Source organism: Podarcis melisellensis (genome assembly GCF_964234715.1).
Source record: "Podarcis melisellensis genome assembly, chromosome: 7".
Taxonomy (NCBI): domain Eukaryota; kingdom Metazoa; phylum Chordata; class Lepidosauria; order Squamata; family Lacertidae; genus Podarcis; species Podarcis melisellensis.
The window spans coordinates 15,090,450-15,108,365 of record NC_138539.1 but is presented as its reverse complement, the minus strand read 5'-3'; the positions used below and the strand labels follow the sequence as shown (position 1 = coordinate 15,108,365).

At 48.9% G+C, this 17,916-nt stretch overlaps 1 protein-coding gene and 1 long non-coding RNA gene across 2 annotated transcripts in view; one reads left to right on the top strand and one right to left on the bottom strand.

Moving 5' to 3' along the window:
- Nucleotides 1-12,383, bottom strand: part of SNTB1 (syntrophin beta 1) — a 108,127-nt gene extending 95,744 nt beyond the window's left edge. The window contains exon 1 of the mRNA XM_081918849.1: nt 11,518-12,383. Within this exon, the coding sequence (XP_081774975.1) occupies nt 11,518-12,163 (646 nt within the window). The 5' untranslated portion in view covers nt 12,164-12,383. The remainder of the gene's footprint in view (nt 1-11,517) is intronic.
- A 56-nt stretch (nt 12,384-12,439) lies between these two features.
- LOC309374272 lies at nt 12,440-13,197 on the top strand. Its single transcript, XR_014170477.1, has 2 exons — nt 12,440-12,719; nt 12,775-13,197. It is a non-coding gene; the product is annotated as an uncharacterized lncRNA (long non-coding RNA).
- Nucleotides 13,198-17,916: the final 4,719 nt, after the last annotated feature.

The window sequence follows — 17,916 nt, the reverse complement described above, 5'->3', positions numbered from 1 at the left end:
GCTGAATGTTAAGAAGGATGCTAGATCATAAATAATTGCCCACCACTAAATTAGATCTGAATTTGACGATAAGTGAGATTAAGGAAAATATAAACCTTTTGGAGAAATGTTAGATGTATTTAAATGAATGGATATAAGATTGTAAACAAGATGATAATTTACATGGAAAAAAATTTTTAACGATGTAAGTGGGAGCGGGAGACGTGAGGGAGTCCAAAGAAGTGAAGAAACTATGTTATATAAGTAAAGTTGTTTATTATTTTATGCATTTGTATTTAAAAAATCTCAATAAACATTTATATATAAAAAAAATGGAAGCAAGAAGAATTACCGACGAAAGAAGAATGGAGGATGAAGTTGATGGACTACGCAGAATTAGATAAATTAGATAAACAGGAAGGTTTTGAAACCTGCGGGATCAGAGATTCTTAGAAGACTGGAGTAAATCTACGAACTATTTGAAAAGTAATTGTGATGAACAGATTACGCTAGTAGGACTGCAAGAGGTTTTGTAAGGTGGATTATTTGAAATACTGCAAAAAAGACTATGAAGAGAATTATTAGCTAAGGTCAATTAAATGTACGGTAATATAGAAATTAAGAAATGCAGAATAAGTGATAAAGAACGGAAAATCATCAGAGGTGTTGATGGAAGTCTAAAAATAATGTATAAGATGAGAAGATATGTTGTATGACTGTTGGAGCTGATATGTTAAAGGTAAAGGGACCCCTGACCATTAGGTCCAGTCGTGGCTGACTCTGGGGTTGCGGCGCTCATCTCGCTTTACTGGCCGAGGGAGCCGGCGTACAGCTTCCGGGTCATGTGGCCAGCATGACTAAGCCACTTCTGGCAAACCAGAGCAGCGCACGGAAACACCGTTTACCTTCCCGCTGGAGCGGTATCTATTTATCTACTTGCACTTTGACGTGCTTTCGAACTGCTAGGTTGGCAGGAGCAAGGACCGAGCAACGGGAGCTCACCCCATCGTGGGGATTCGAACCGCTGACCTTCTGATTGGCAAGCCCTAGGCTCTGTGGTTTAATCAATTAAAAAAAAAATACTGCCACAATAAACATGTTGGGGTTGAACTAGATGGCACTCAGGGTCCCTTCCAAAACTCTTCAATTCTGTAATTCTGTGTTAGTCTTTAAGGCTCCAGCAAGCTCTTGGTTGCTTTTACGGCACAACGCTCGAAGGTTTCCCAACTTGCACTCTCTGGAGATTGACAGGCTATTGTGACAACTTTGCAGCTCCCAGGTGTTAAAAGAGCACCTTGCACCAACTTTTGTACCTTTCACCGTAACAGTGGAAGGAAACAAGCAATACCTTTGGCACAGCCGTTGGCAGAATCCCTTTGTCCTGCCAATTTTCTTCTTCTTAATCAAGGACGACTTTCTGGAGGTTTGACTTCTGTCCATACCCATGTACGAGTTTCCTACAGGGCTGAGTGTTTTTAATATGCATCCACCCCCCACCGGGAGGCCACTTTTCGGGAGAAAGGAAGATAAAGGACACAGGCTCCAAATTGCCATCTACTGAAATGGGAGCTAGATGGTTCTCAGTGTGAGGTCTGAGCCATCTCCCTCTCTTTGCCCAAGCTTTTAGTGGTGGGGAAACCAGTGGATGCAATTTCTGATTGCGGTTACGAAAGAAGGTTTCAAAACAGCCCCAGCAAAAAAAGATTGCTCGGTGCAGGGGAAGCCAGATCTCATCAAAAATTGCTTCGAAGGAACTTCCTAATTTGCACAATACTTTTTTGCAGAGGACAACACACACACATCCAACACACACTTCCCTCTCAAGCCTTGTAGCCTGCAAAAGCTGTGTGGTGGTGCCTGGAGGGTACACAGCACTTGTGGCAGGAGAAGCTTAAAGGTAAAGGTAAAGGGACCCCTGACCATTAGGTACAGTCGTGACTAACTCTGGGGTTGTGGCGCTCATCTCGCTTTATTGGCCGAGGGAGCTGGCGTACAGCTTCCGGGTCATGTGGCCAGCATGACTAAGCTGCTTCTTGCGAACCAGAGCAGCGCACAGAAATGCTGTTTACCTTCCCGCCGGAGTGGTGCCTATTTATCTACTTGCACTTTGACGTGCTTTCGAACTGCTAGGTTGGCAGGAGCAGGGACCGAGCAACAGGAGCTCACCCCGTCGCGGGGATTTGAACCGCTGACCTTCTGATCAGCAAGTCCTAGGCTCTGTGATTTAACCCACAGTGTAGTCAGAAACCGAATCAGTGCAGAATTCAGGGAAGGTCTGTGGCTCAGTAGCAGAGGATCAGTTTGACATCAGTGTTAGAAACTCAGATATGTAAGTTAATCGCCAAATGGCACCTTAAACTTGAGCTGCAATCGCCACATTGGAATGTTTAGGTACCTTTTTCTTCTTGCAATGGCACTTATTTATTTATTTATTTATTTATTTATTATTATTATTATTATTATTATTATTATTATTTTCATTTGTATATGGCTTTATATTTTAAAGAAAAAGTCTCAAAGCAATTTACAACACATTAAAACATCAAGTAAAACAATCCAGAACAAAACAAATTCAAGCTTCAAGGGAAATATTTCAGATCCTTCTCTGACATTTTTATTTCCTCATATTTATTTACCCACTTAATTCGTATAGATGCCTCATAGCAGAAGTTCTCTAGGAAGCCAGTGTGGTGCAGTGGTTAGAGCACTGGGTAGGCAAACTAAGGCCCGGGGGCTGGATCTGGCCCAGTCACCTTCTAGATCCGGCCCACGGATGGTCCAGAAATCAGTGTGTTTTTACATGAGTAGAATGTGTCCTTTTATTTAAAATGCATCCCTGGGTTATTTGTGGGGCATATAAATTTGTTCATTTTTATTATTTTTTTCAAAATATAGTCCGGCCCCCCACAAGGTCTGAGGGACAGTGGACCGGCCCCCTGCTGAAAACGTTTGCTCACCCCTGGGTTAGAGTGTCAGACTAGGACCTGGGAGATCAGGGTTCAAATCCCCACTCGTTCATGAAGCTCACTGGAGTCAGTCACAGCCTCTTAACCTACCTCACAGGGTCGTTGTAGGGATTAACTGAGGAGGCAGTGAACCATGTACTGCTTGGAGAAAAAGGTGGGATATAAATGCAGTAATATGCCCTTCTGCTTAAGACAGCTGGGAGAGCCAGCCAGACGGAGATGTCAGTCGCCAACCTGGCATCCATGTGGTCACAACTGGACCAGCATCAGTAGCAAAACGTGCCTGGCGCCTGGCTAATTTCTAACACTGCTTGGTGTGCAGCAGGTCCTAGGTTCAATCCCTAGCATCTCCTGCAGGGACTAGAAGAGACTCCGTGCCAGAAATCATGGAGAGGCGCTGCCAGTCAGTGTAGACAATACTGAGCTGCATAGTACAATGTCCTTCCTACCAGAACCTGAATGCAGGTGAATAGAATTCTATAAGTGCATTAAATTATTTAGGTGTGGTACCCTCCACAGTGGGACATGGGTAGTGCTGTGCCTTAAACCACAGAGCCTAGGGCCTGCCGATCAGAAGGTCAGCGGTTTGAATCCCCACGACGGGGTGAGCTCCCGTTGCTCGGTCCCTGCTCCTGCCAACCTAGGAGTTTGAAAGCACGTCAAAGTGCAAGTAGATAAATAGGTACCACTCTGGTGGGAAGGTAAACGGCGTTTCTGTGCGCTCCTCTGGTTCGCCAGAAGTGGCTTCGTCATGCTGGCCACATGACCCGGAAGCTATATGCCGGCTCCCTCGGCCAATAAAGCGAGATGAGCGCCGCAACCCCAGAGTCGTCCGCGAGTGGACCTAATGGTCAGGGGTCCCTTTACCTTTACCCTCCACAACATCTGGACTACAACTCCCACGTTGGCAGGGGCTGGGGAGAAATGAGGAGAAGCAAGATATCTTGCCTAGGGCTTCTCAGTTATTCTGGAGTCATGCAGAAGGCTGAAAGGCAGGAGCCGGACTTCTCCTTAATGAGATACTGGGAAGAATACTGCCTGCCTGCTTTCTCCCAAGTAAAAAGGAACAGAGACTTGCTTGCTTGTTTTTAAATGAAAGCTAAACTTTCAGGGAAGCTTTTCTTTTCTTTTCCTGGGGACACAATACGCAGCCAATTTTCAAAAACACACTGAAATTCCTGCCCTACTTCTGCATGCACTGGAATAGTTTAGGCTTGTAAATCTCATGGCAAGCAAAGGAAACGTTTATGAAATTGAAAAACCAGTCGGTTTTTTCCCCTCAGGTCCTTAGGCCACCCTTCCCAGCCGTTGTCACAAATTTTGTGTGCAGGCTGGTCACTTGTGCAGACTAACTTTGCACTGCTAGGAAAGTTGGTACCAACATCTGGATGGTCCCTGTTCACCTCCCCTCTCAAGAAAGTGTCCTTATTCAGGTTTGACCCGAGTACCTTCTGGGCCTTTAAAGTTTGCTGCACAGCACTAAACTTAGGAGAGAGGGACTCTGCTCTCAATATACCTTCATATTTTGCTCCTCAAGGAAATATAGCTGCCTCTGAAGTACAGCATGTCCAGGCTGGAGTGTGAGTTGCTGCAGCTGTGGAAAAGTACTTCAGAAAGCAGTGTTTGCTCACATCAATCATCAACTAAACAGCAAAGGCCAAATTCTCTCCGAAGTTATGCCCACATACCCATTCATCCCCACGAGGCTGTGGCAGAACATGGTCCCCTTTCTGTGCTCCCTGCCACAGCAGATATTTCCAAGAACTGCCCAGCTCACCAGAAGGGTGGAGGAGGCAGTCAAATGAAGTCTACCGTAAGGCCAGGACCAAATGGATGAACAAAAAGAGTCAGATGGGCCCATTTCTACAGGATTGCAGGCCAGGGATCTCACTTTCCGTTCTCACAACATACAGAGTTCATCAGCCTCAGCTGCCAAAGTCTCGGCTAAAACGCTCACTCTTCATTTTTAGTTTGTCCTGGGGCCGATATGAACTGAAACCACTCCAAAATACATCGCCAGTGCCTTCAGTCTGCAATCAGCTGTCTGCGGCAACGGATTTTAATTAATCCTCCGCACCCTCTCTCCTGTGGCAGGCACTCGTACACAATAAAAAATAAAAAAATCATGCATGAATCGATTTGTCAAGATGAGAAAGGGCTAACTGGCCATGTGCATAACGTAAGCAGGGTGGGACAGTTCATCTGGAGAAAGTTAAGTGCCTAAATCTCCAAGACTTTAGTGGAATGTAAGCAAGCACCCTGGGATCGTGCATATAGGAGACACACACATGGCCTTGTACTAAAGGAATGCTGAAGCTCTTAATCTTTTTTTTTAAATACAAGAGTTTCAAATGAGACAACACGGTGCCAATTATGTTCTCAGGAGGATCGGGGATCAGGAAGGATTTTTTAAAAAGAGGGAAAAAACCCATAACTACCCTCAAATGTTTGAGGGTTCTCTCTAAGCCAGTCTCATGACTTCAGCAAGCTTGATTTGCAATTCTGAACCTCGCCAGTTATAGCAGTACCAGGGCACTGGGTCATGCCAACCAGATGAGAGGCTAAGCCAAGGCGAAGCAGATGTTGCACGATCTGCAACCTGCCAGGAATTGTTCTCTGAAAATGAAACACCGCACAGCGCAATGCAAACCTCGCTTTAACCGCCTGGGCATCTGTTTAGCAAACGTGCCCATTGCCAGACATCCAAGTAGGAATCAGCAGCCCAGGGCCAGATCCAGACCCCTGCAAGTTTCTAGTTTGCAAAGGAAGCAGAGAGCGGCAACAACGGGAAAGCAAGGTGGGTAGTGAATAATAATAATAATAATAATAATAATAATAATTTATTATTTATACCCCGCCCATCTGGCTGAGTTTCCCCAGCCACTCTGGGCGGCTCCCAATCGAGTGTTAAAAACAATACAGCGTTAAATATTAAAAACTTCCCTGAACAGGGCATGTCTTTTAAAGAGAAGATAGCTGCTTATTTCCTTCACATCTGAAGGGAGGGCGTTCCACAGGGAGGGCGCCACTACCGAGAAGGCCCTCTGCCTGGTTCCCTGTAACCTCACTTCTCGCAATGAGGGAACCGCCAGCAGGCCCTCGGCGCTGGATCTCTGTGTCCGGGCTGAACGATGGGGGTGGAGACACTCCTCCAGGTATACAGGACCGAGGCTGTTTAGGGCTATAAAGGTCAGCACCAAACTTTTAATTGTGCTCGGAAACGTACTGGGAGTGCATGCGAAACGTGCAAGCAAAACAAACTTCTACAACTTTCCTTGAAGAGGCCCCCCCCCATGGCACACTCCTGAATAGACTTTAAACACCATCTCTAAACTGAAATCCCATTAATTACCTAATGGCTCTGACAGTTGAGGCAGAACATAGCCATTGATAACCTTTCAGATGATTGACTGCAAAGCAGTTCAATGACAGCCCAAATCCAGAGTAAGCTGCATTCCAATTCTAGGCATGCTTACTCAGAAATAAGTCCCGCTGAGTTCAGTTGGGCTTACTGCAAAAACAAACCAACCACGGATGGTATTTTAGCCTCCTTGTGCCATCCTAAACACACCTGCTAGAGAGCATGTCCCATTAAACTCTTTGGGGCTTATTTGCAATTAGACATACATAGGATTGCAATATGTTCCACAGTTCCCACAGTGCAATGCAGTGAAGAAAGCAAACACAGTTCAGTTCCTGATCAGCCTCAAAACTCATTCTGTCATCTTGGGCCATTCACCAATACTTGGCCAAGTCTACCTTACAGGGTTTTTGTGAAGGGAAAATGTGGTGTGGACAACAATACAGTAGTACCTTGGTTTTCTGTTTAAAGCTTATGTTTAATGCAACAGGTGTGTGTTGATTTTGTTCTGGCCCACCTGGCTTTCATAGCATCACTAAAGTTTCAACAGAGGATTAAATCTCTAGACGGGAAGGGGGAGGGCGCAGATGCCTGTATAGTCTCTTAGGACATATGATTCTGCCTTATGAGGAGTTCTATGAAACACAAAAGCTTGCAAACTCCAACCCCGTGCTCAGCTGATCCAACTACAGAGAAGGTTTTATGAGTTTTACAACTTCCTGAAGCACAGTTACTCCATCATTCTCTTCCAATCATTTTTCAAGGCTTCAAGTGCTGCCATTTATTTGAGCAACCCTTTTTCAAAAGAAGACAGGAGATTTTGAGTGGCGTTTTGCCTGTCAACCTTCTTCACAAATGCCAATGAACTGGAGGTCAGGAATCTCTAGGACAATGAACTCATGTGTGTGCAAGCAAGTTATCACCGAGGGCATTTTCTCTCTCTAAAAAAACAGAAAATGGATGTTTTGTTCCTGTAACCTTTTGCTGCTTGGCTCCTGGGGGTCTGCCCTCGCAGGTTACTTTTGACAAACACCGAGAGGAGAGCAGCAACAACTTTTAGGTGTAACCCTTCTTCCAAAGCCCCATTTTGGAAACCTTTTAAAAATGCGGTCCATAGTTTTCAAAGTTATGGAAGGAGGGGCAATGAAGACAAAGATTCCCATAATCTCTCTTGAGGGCTGACAATTATCATCTCTGTTCTCTTACCCCCAGTCTTCTCTAACATGGTGGCATCCATATTGTGTTGGACTACAGCACCCACCAGGGACACGGGTTGCACTGTGGGTTAAACCACAGAGCCTAGGACTTGCCGATCAGAAGGTCGGTGGTTCGAATCCCTGTGACGGGGTGAGCTCCTGTTGCTCGGTCCCTGCTCCTGCCAACCTAGGAGTTCAAAGGCACGTCAAAGTGCAAGTAGATAAATAGGTACTGCTCCGGCAGGAAGGTAAACGGTGTTTCTGTGCGCTGCTCTGGTTCGCCAGAAGCGGCTTAGTTGTGCTGGCCACATGACCCGGAAGCTGTATGCCGGCTCCCTCGGCCAATAAAGCGAGATGAGCGCCGCAACCCCAGAGTCAGTCACGACTGGACCTAATGGTCAGGGGTCCCTTTACCTTTACCTTTTACAGCACCCACCATCCATGAATCAGCCACATTTGCCAAGCCCGATGCAAGTTCTAGCCCAAAACAGCTGGAGGGTACTAAGCAGAGGTTTTGCACACCCAAAGTTGTGATTTCCTCAACTTTGGTCCACAGGGCAGTGCTCTTGCAGGAGAACACTGTTAACCTTTGCTTATCACACAGACTGCTCCTGCTCAAACAGAGCACGCAGGACAACCTTGTCACTCATCACTGATCAAGCTTTGAATCTAGAGTTGCACAACCCTTAATCTCTGTGAGTCTGGAGAGGGAAGGGTGCTCACGTTTGCGACCTGAACAACTTCTCACAAGCGTCACTAAATCTTGCATGCTCTTATTTGGAAGGAAGCCTCACCTCGCGATTAAATATCACTGGGCCGTAAGACAGCCTTTTTTAAAATGTAGGAGGCCTGGAGGGTTTGTTGACAGCAGGGTAAAAAAGCAAACCGTTTTGCATGCAGCATATAGCACCTTCTTAGCCAATGCAGTTCTGACATCTGCATTCACATTTTCAGTTGTGGGGGCGGGCAGAAAGACACTTGCAAAAAGAGCTGAACTTTAGAGTAGTTTAAATGAAAAAAGTGCTCCTCGGATATGAGGAAACAAAAAGTATCCAGCCAAGCTTGCTTTATCTACTACACACCTTGCCAGAAAGACCTGATCTGACCCACTGTTCTCTGTTTCAACAGATAAGATGGCAAAGTTCTAGAAGTTAACCCCTTATGAACTTACAAGGTGTCACACAGGGTTGGGGGGGCAGCAGAGGGATCTTCCGAAAGCATCTCCCAATTGTCATCCTTTTTTCTTTTTAAGTAAATAAATAAACCAGTGTTTCCCAACCGGTGTTCCGCGGCACACTACTGTGCCGTCAGACATTGGCTGGTGTGCCGTGGGAGGGAGGCGGGCGAGTCGGGCGGTGAGAGGCGGCGGCGGCGAGGATCCGCGTCGAGCCGGGGGCGGCTCCGCGGTGGTGGTGCCGAGCGGCGGGGCAGCGCGTGCAAAAGGGAGGAGCGCGAGACAGCGGAGGAGGAGGAGGCCGGCATGTCCGGGCAGCAGCAGCAACAACAGCAGCAGCAACTCCCGGCGACGGCTCCTCAAGCCCCGCCGCCGCCCCCTCCTCCGCCCGCTATCGCCGCCACCACCACAACAGCCGCCGCCGCCTCAGTTGCCGCCGTCCCTCAGTCCCTCGCTCTGCTGCCTCCTCCCACCCCCAAAGCTTGGAGGTTCCCCGGCAAGGGGGAGGGAAAAAACTTTCACTTTCGTGCGTCCCTCCCGGCGTGACGCTGCGCGCTGACGTCACGGGGCGGGGCTTTAATGGTGGTGTGCCGTGAGATTTTTTTTCAGTAAACAGGTGTGCCGTTGCCCAAAAAAGTTTGGGAAACACTGAAATAAACAAACAAACCCACCTCTCTTTACCTTTGGTGAAGCCCCTAATCCTGTTTTTCTAGATGTGCTTGCTAATGGCTGTGAGAGGCTGTCAAACTTAACACTGAAGGTATCTTTGCTCAGCTGTTTCCCCCTATTCAGATGAAACAAATCCTCATGCTTTTTATACACACTGAGTCGTTTCAATATTCACATACAAAGGCTTGAAAATTCCTGTCTACCCTTGACTTTTCTCCTGGCATACTCTACCTAAACCAGGAACCCCCAATGTATGTTGGTCTTTTGTTTTTGTTTTGCTTTGGTTCTTGTCTGTTTTTTGTAAGTTTTGGCGGTTTTAAATTTGGAGGTTCAAGTACATTATGGTGGTATGGGAAACTGTCGTGTGATGGGCCAATGGCCGTAATAAAGATCAATCAATCAGGAACCCCCAACCTTCGGCCCTCCAGATGTTTTGGGACTACAATTCCCATCATCCCTGACCACTGGTCCTGCTAGCTAGGGATCATGGGAATTGTAGGCCAAAACCTCTGGAGGGCCGCAGGTTGGGGATGCCTGCTCTAGACTGTCTCTCATTTCATTTTTTTAAATTTTATCTACTGATTATTTTGATATCCCTCCGAGGAGATAAAGACACGGTTGTCTTCCCTCCTCAACTTTATCCTCACACAACAATCCTGTTAGGTAGGCTGAGCTGAGAGAAGGTTATTTGGCCCAAGGTTGCAAAGTTGGTCATGGCTGAAGGTCATGGCTGAAGGTGGGGATTTGAAACCTGGCCTCCAAGCATCCTAGTCCAGCAATCTAACCACCATACTATGCAAGGCAACATTGCACATAAAAACATGGAACTATCCCCTAATTTTCCTCTCGCTCTTCTTTCTACAATCCAAAGCCAGAATCTGGAGTGAGCAATTGGGAGCAGAGGTTGCAGGGAGGGGGGGGGGTTGCAGATAGGACACACACTTAACACTTTCCCTGCCGCCTGTTCTTCCTGCTCCAAAGAAGGCTCCACACATGCACAAACCAGGAACGGTTTCTCAGAAACAGAGAGGTCCTTTCCAATCTCAGTTTATAGCACAATCCTATGTGTGTTTACTTGGTAGTAAATCTCATCCTGTTCTGTCGGGTTCATTTCTCCCAGGTAAGTGTGTGCTTAGGACTGCAGGCGCCAATTAGGGGATTAACCCCTAATTGTGTATTTTGCTTCAAGCCCAAACACCTTAACACAGCCAGGCAAAGAACACACGGCTCTCCCCACCTGCGCAGTAATAACAAACCATATCCTAGGAACTTAACACCATAATATGTTTTCAGGGCGGAGGCTCAATACCAGCAAGAGAATGATAAGAGATGCTCAACCAGCTCTGGTTAAGAAGTGCTAGTCCTGCAGCAGTAGCTTCAAAACCCACCTTGCCAGTTCCCTAGGGGCTCCGAGCACAGCAAAATCCAAAATCGTTTTTCTCATTTATTGTTATTATTACTATGTATCTTTAAAAGATAAACATTCAGCGTAACAAAGAACTTAAACCGGAAGCCTTTCTTTAGCACACATGCCTTTAAGGGGATGATCCACCACTCATTTACTCGTGAGCAAGCCCCGCCAAACTTGTCGACTGACAGGCAACAGGCTGCACCACGGGGGTGAGTATAGCAACGTTGGCCAAAGTGGGGGCCCCGCCAGATGTTGCTGGACTACAACTCCCATCATCCCTGGCCACGGCAAGTTGCGAGTGCAGCTGTATGTGGAAGGCACCCCCCCCCCCCGGCTACCGCCAAACACCACAGGCGAACACTATACTGTGGGTGTTTCTGCAAGCAAGCGCAGCCAACTACCTTCCAGTGCCCTTTCGGATGCCAACGGGCGAAATGCTTTGCAAAGTCAGAGCGGCGTCCGCGCGCGCGCACATTCCCACGCACCCCCAGCAGGTGGACCCGACGTTGCCCCCCAGTCCGTCCCGGGTGCCTTTCACTCAAAGCGATTAAAAGCGCAAGAGCGCCTCTCGGCATGTGAAGACCGCCTCTGGCGCACAGTCCAGATTTAAACCAAAAACAAGGGACAAAACACACGCGCGAAGCGTTTCACGATTTGGGGGGCCAGGGCTGTGCGCTCCACCAGCTCACTATTCCTCCCCCCCCCCCGCCCCGTCTCTTTCTTAGGAAACTTTGCAGGACTTGGCCCTGTTAACCCCTTACCTTCCAGCGCCACCTCCTTGCCCGCCCTCTTGAGCGCTTGCACCGCTTCGTCGTGGGTGGCGTCGCGCAGGTCCGTGCCGTTGACGGCCAGGATGGCATCCCCGACGTAGAGCGCCTGGGTCTGGTCGGCGGCCAGCCCTTTGAAGATCTTGCTGATCAGGATGGGCATCTTGTTCTCCTTGCCCCCCTTGATGCTGATGCCCAGCCCGCCCATCTCCTGCTTGAGCACCTTGACGCACCGCTTCTTGTTGGAGATAGCTTCGGGGACTTGCTCGGGCAGGTCGGTGAAAGCCGTGCGCACCCCGCTCATCAAACCCGATTTAGGGCTCATGCCGCCGCCGCCGCCGCCCGACGGCGACTCCGGAGAACCCCCGCTGGAAAGGCTGCAGGCGGCCGAGGCGCCCCCCGACGCCGGACCCAGCGCTGCCCCGCTGCAGAAAGTCCCATTGCCGTTGCTGCCCGACGCCCCGATGCCGTTGTACGCGGCGGCGGCGGGAGCGCCACCGTCGTCGGCGCTCAGCACCAGCGCCTCGTCGCTCAGGCTCACCAGCACCCGGTGCCACCGGTCGCGCACCAAAACTTCCAGCGCGCCACTGCGATGCACCCGGCCGACGCCGCCTCCCCCTCCGGCCGCCGCTACCGCCATCTTTGGAGCATTTCTCGAAGCACCATGTGATCGAGGGCGCGCACAGACAGGCGGACGGGCAAGGGAAGCGAAAGAGGGCGCGCGGAGGAGCGCGCAAGACTTCTCCTCGGCGCCCGAGCGAAAGAGAGCGAGAGAGGCGTCGAGGACGAGGGAGGAGGAGGAGGAGGAGAGGGAGGGACCAGAGAGAGCCCCCGAGCGCTCCCAGCCTTGCAGCGTGGCGAGCCGAGGGGAGGAGCAGTGGGGAGAACCGGGCGGGGTGGGGGGAAAGGACGGACGGGGCGGGCGGAAGGAGGAAACTCCGGCGCAAGGGCGCAGGATGCAGCCCGAGTTTGGAGACGGGCGCGCAGCTCGAGACTTCGGAGTTGGGTAAAGCAGAAGGGCTCCCGCGCCGCCGGCCCGCAGAGATCAAGCATTTCCTGGAAGGGCAAAGCTTGTTTTTGTTTCGAGATTCTTGAGGTTTTCAGTTTTGCGTATTTTTGTGTGGGTGAGCCGCTTTGAGACCTAGGCGGTGGAAAGGGGTGTGTGTGTGTGTGTGTGTGTGTGTGTGTGTGTGTGTGTGAGAGAGAGAGAGAGAGAGAGAGAGAGAGAGAGAGAGAGAGAGAGAGAGAGAGTTTAACAGAACAAACATAAGTAATAATAAGCCCATAGGAAATGTGGGGCTGCTTTAAAAAAACAGGTTTTATTATTATTAGACGGAGATGCGTGCAGCTCGAATGGAAGGCAGAAGAACCTTGCGTGACCTTGGCGTTGTTAATCCTGCCTCGGTTTAAGGGCACTCCTGGTCGTGGCTGCTCAGAAGTAAATGTTATTTAGTTTGACGGGGCTTACTCCCAGGTACGTGGGGATAGGATCGAGGACTCTGCTCGCTTCACACTTCGTGAGGTTGTGTGGTAACAGACTCTGCCTTTCTCTTTCTCTTTTACACATAAAGTACACACTGTTCTGAGCTCCTTGAAGACAGAGTGGAATGTCACCCCGTTAATGTTCTTATATAGGCGAATTCACGGAGGATAAAACTATCAGTTGCCACAAGCGATTGTTGTGTCTGTGTTCTGTCTCCATGACCAAGACAGCATAGTCCTGAATTCCAGTTCCTGGGAATTGCAAGTGGGGAGAAGGTTGTTGCACTCTGGTTCAGCTTCCCATAGAAGAAGAGTAGTTTGGATTTGATATCCCGCTTTATCACTACCCAAAGGAGTCTCAAAGCGGCTAACATTCTCCTTTCCCTTCCTCCCCCACAACAAACACTCTGTGAGGTGAGTGGGGCTGAGAGACTTCAGAGAAGTGTGACTAGCCCAAGGTCACCCAGCAGCTGCATGTGGAGGAGCGGAGACGCGAACCCAGTTCACCAGATTACGAGTCTACCGCTCTTAACCACTACACCACACTGGCTCTGTAGTTGGCTTCTCGAACAACAGGGTGCTGGACTAGATGGTCCTTTGGCCCAAAGGCATACCTAGGCTCCCTTGTGCCCTTGGCAAAGAGTCTTATCAGCACCGAGAGAGACCATGGACAATAAACTTCTCTCACCTGGCCTCCCAGAGCAGTGGAGGAGCAGACAGGTGGGCAGGCTCATAGCCACTCCGAGACAGAGTGGAGAGGTGTGATTTGTGCGACCCCCCTGCCCTTGGGCCTGCACCCTTGACTGGGGCCAACCTGACCAACCCCTAGGTTAGGATTTCCCAAACCTGGGTCTCCAGCTTTTTGGGACTACTACCCCTATCATCCCTGACCAATGGGATCTTACTAGCTAGAGATGATGGGAGTTGTAGTCCAAAACAGCTGGAGACCCAAGTTTGGGAAACCCTGCCCTAGGTACACTCCTGCCTTGGCCTGATCCAGCAAAGCTCTTCTCATGTTTTTAATAATAATAATAATAACAATAATAATAATAATAATAATAATAATAATAATAATAATAATATAGTTCCAGGGAACAACAGTTTGCACGTTACTGTTTTTGTTGGCCTCAACTAATGCAATAATTAGTACCTACCCAACTGTTACTTCTGGATTCTTTTTCCCACCGTTGTCATTATTCTTAACTGCCTCAGGTGTCTGGCACTGGCTCCCGAAAACCCAGCAAACTTCAGAGTTTGCCAGGCTCCACCCACAGCTTAGCAGATTCCACTGTCTCACAGTAGAAGCGTTCAAGCAAATACCCTCATCCTGAGTGCTGTCTGAAAATTGGCTACTGGGTGGCAGAGGGCCGGTGCTTCTAGATCAGCAAACCTTTTCAGCAGGGGGCTGGTTCACTGTCCCTCAGACCTTGGGGGGGCGGACTATATTTTGAAGGGGGGGAATGAGAACGAATCCCTATGCCCCACAAATAACCCAGAGATGCATTTTAAATAAAAGGACACATTCTACTCATGTAAAAACATGCTGATTCCTGGACCGTCCGTGGGCCAGATTTAGAAGGCGATTGGGCCAGATCTGGCCCCTGGGCCTTAGTTTGCCTACCCATGGTGCGCTCTTCTTGCAGGTAGTCACATGCTTGGCCATCAGAGCCCCGAGTTTTCCCCTTTCTTTTTCCCTAAGGTAGATCATGTGTTTTGGGGTGTCCAGAAGCAGTCTGAGCCAACCTTAGCACCTGGGCAGCTGCTGCAGCCCCAGAACCCAGCTCTAGAACACTCTTTGAAAGAATAAAGAATCCGTCCCGATGCTTCGAGTGGCGCAAGCTGCCAGTTTAATTTTCCACAGCAGTTTTGCTTCAGGGAATTGCGAGGAATTAATGCAGGAGTCTCCGTCCAAATGGCACTACTGCTTGCTAGTGTGCACCGTTGCTACTAGGCAAGTCCACAGTTCAAGAAGGACACGGACAAACTGGAACGTGTCCAGAGGAGGGCAACCAAAATGGTCAAAGGCCTGGAAACGATGCCTTATGAGGAATGGCTAAGGGAGCTGGGCATGTTTAGCCTGGAGAAGAGGAGGTTAAGGGGTGATATGATAGCCATGTTCAAATATATAAAAGGATGTCACATAGAGGAGGGAGAAAGGTTGTTTTCTGCTGCACCAGAGAAGCGGACACGGAGCAATGGATCCAAACTACAAGAAAGAAGATTCCACCTAAACATTAGGAAGAACTTCCTGACAGTAAGAGCTGTTCGACAGTGGAATTTGCTGCCAAGGAGTGTGGTGGAGTCTCCTTCTTTGGAGGTCTTTAAGCAGAGGCTTGACAACCGTATGTCAGGAGTGCTCTGATGGTGTTTCCTGCTTGGCAGGGGGTTGGACTCGATGGCCCTTGTGGTCTCTTCCAACTCTATGATTCTATGATTCTAAGTCCACCAGGGCCCTACAGCAGAGGAAGGGCTCATCAGAGGGCATGTTGCCTAGCCCCCTCAAATGGGGAGCCTGCCCCACAGGGCTGTTTGCATGTGTGAGTGTGTGCATAAGCAGAACTTGTACTGTTAGAAAATTGAGGCTGGGCTATTATTGATATCCATAATTATAATTATTACCACTACTGTTATATTTATATGTCGCCCATCCGACTGGGTTGCCAATCTGGGGGACTTCCAGCAAAATATGAAAACACGATAAAAACATCAAATATTAAAAACTTCCCTATAGAGGGCTGCCTTCAGGTGTCTTCTAAAAGTCATATAGTTCTTTATCTCCTTGACATCTGGTGGGGTGGGGTGTGCTACTACCAAGAAGGCTCTCTGTCTCGTTCCCTGTAACTTCACGTCTTGCAATGAGGGAACTGCCAGAAGGTCCTTGGAACTGGACCTCAGTGTCCGAGCTGAAAAATGGGGGTGGAGATGCTCCTTCAGGTATGCAGGGCTGAAGAGGTTTGAGGCTTTAAAGGTCAGTACCAACACTTTGAATTGTGCTCAGATATGTACCGGGAGCCAATGTAGATCTTTTAGAACCAGTGTTATATGGTCCCAGCGTCTGCTCCCAGTCACCAATCTAGCTGCCGCATTCTGGATTTGTTGCAGTTTCCCAGTCACCTTCAAAGGAAGCGCCGCGTAGAGCGCATTGCAGTAGTCAAGATGACCAGAGCATGTGCCACTCTGGAAAGACAGTCTGTGGGCAGGTAGGGTCTCAGCCGGTGTACCAGGTGGAGCTGGTAAGACAGCCGCCTTGGATTCTAGTTCAGCTGCAGTGAAGAGGTAAAGCAAAGGCTATTCCTACAGTTTTGGTGAGAGTTAAGATCCATCCCAAAGTATTGTAACATAAACTTCAGCTTTCAGTGAATTTTGTTGTTGAAAGCCAAACAAGCAATCCTAAAAATAAATGGTTATAACTAAAGTGTTGGCATATCCTTAGTTACAGTGACATTCCATCCCTTCCCCTCCAGCCTGATTTGCACTGCAAGTCTCTTTCCAGCGTTGATTGCTTCCCAAGGCACCAAGGTGGCAAGCGATTTGTTTCCAGGAGGGGCTTTGGTTTGTTGCATTTTTATATATTTAATCAGCTGCATCTGTTGCTGCATTAAGAGGCACATTGCTTAAAACGACCAGATCAAAGGTTGGGTGGTGGTTGTGACAGCAGCTGTTGAGCAAATTGGAATTCTTAGCATAGTAAGAGAGAGGACGAGAAACAATTCCACATGTCACCGCTTCCTTTGTCCGCCTGTCAAAGGGAAGGCTTGTCCAGAAAACAACGTACCGCTTACTCTGAGCTTGCCTGCTTCACTTTGCAAAAGCAGAAGAGCGAGCCTGAACTTCACCTAGAAGGCAGCTCTCAACAAATTCTAGAGGCCCTTGGTTAACCAAATCATTCAAGGAAGGTTGAGGGACACAGAACCAGAATTTAATTGAGAGTTCCTTGGTATCCTGAAGGTATGCAAACCTATAAGAACGAGAGCAGCTAGAAGCAAAGTCTCCTGAACCCTTGGCCTACCTGGCGGCTAGTCAGTATGTCAAGTCCAAAGTTAAAAGACCATCCATGCAAGCAAGGTCGAAGGTGAATCCAAGTCTGAAGTCCAGCAGTCAGGATACAGTCCAGAGTCCAACACAAAGCTCAGTCCCATCTGGGGCATCCTGGCCAAGGTCCACCAACATGGGCAGCCAAGCAGACACAGCATCTCTGCTCTGATTGCCACATCTGGGCTTTATGAGGCAGGTGACCCTCACCTGTTCCAAGCCTAAAGCTGAGGAATCTCACACCTTCTCCCAGAGCTAGTGAGCCCCACCTGGTCAAATAAGGAGCTGGGCTGGGGGCCCTTGCCTGTTACAGCCTCCTAGAGCAGCGGTTCTCAACCTTGGGTCCCCAGATGTTGTTGGACTACAACTCCCACCATCACTCTGAGCTCTGGCCTTGCTAGCTAGGGGTGATGGGAGTTGTAGTTCAACAACATCTGGGGATGTTGAGAAAGGCTGTCCTAGAGCCTACCTCCCAATGCTCTGTACACCTGAGAGCCTGCCATATCTATAGAGAAGCTCTGGCTCTCGTGATGGGTCCTGCTGCTCTGGTTTCTGTGCATTGCCCTCCATCCTCTTGTCACCCTGTGAGCAGAAGAAGAGTTTGGATTTGATATCCCGCTTTATCACTACCTGAAGGAGTCTCAAAGCGGCTAACATTCTCCTTTCCCTTCCTCCCCCACAACAAACACTCTGTGAGGTGACTGAGGCTGAGAGACTTCAGAGAAGTGTGACTAGCCCAAGGTCACCCAGCAGCTGCATGTGGATGAGCAAGGAAGCGAACCCGGTTCCCCAGATTACGAGTCTACCGCTCTTAACCACTACACCACACTGGCTCTCTGTGAGTACTTCCTTCCTCGGCAGGGCTCTTCCTATTCCATG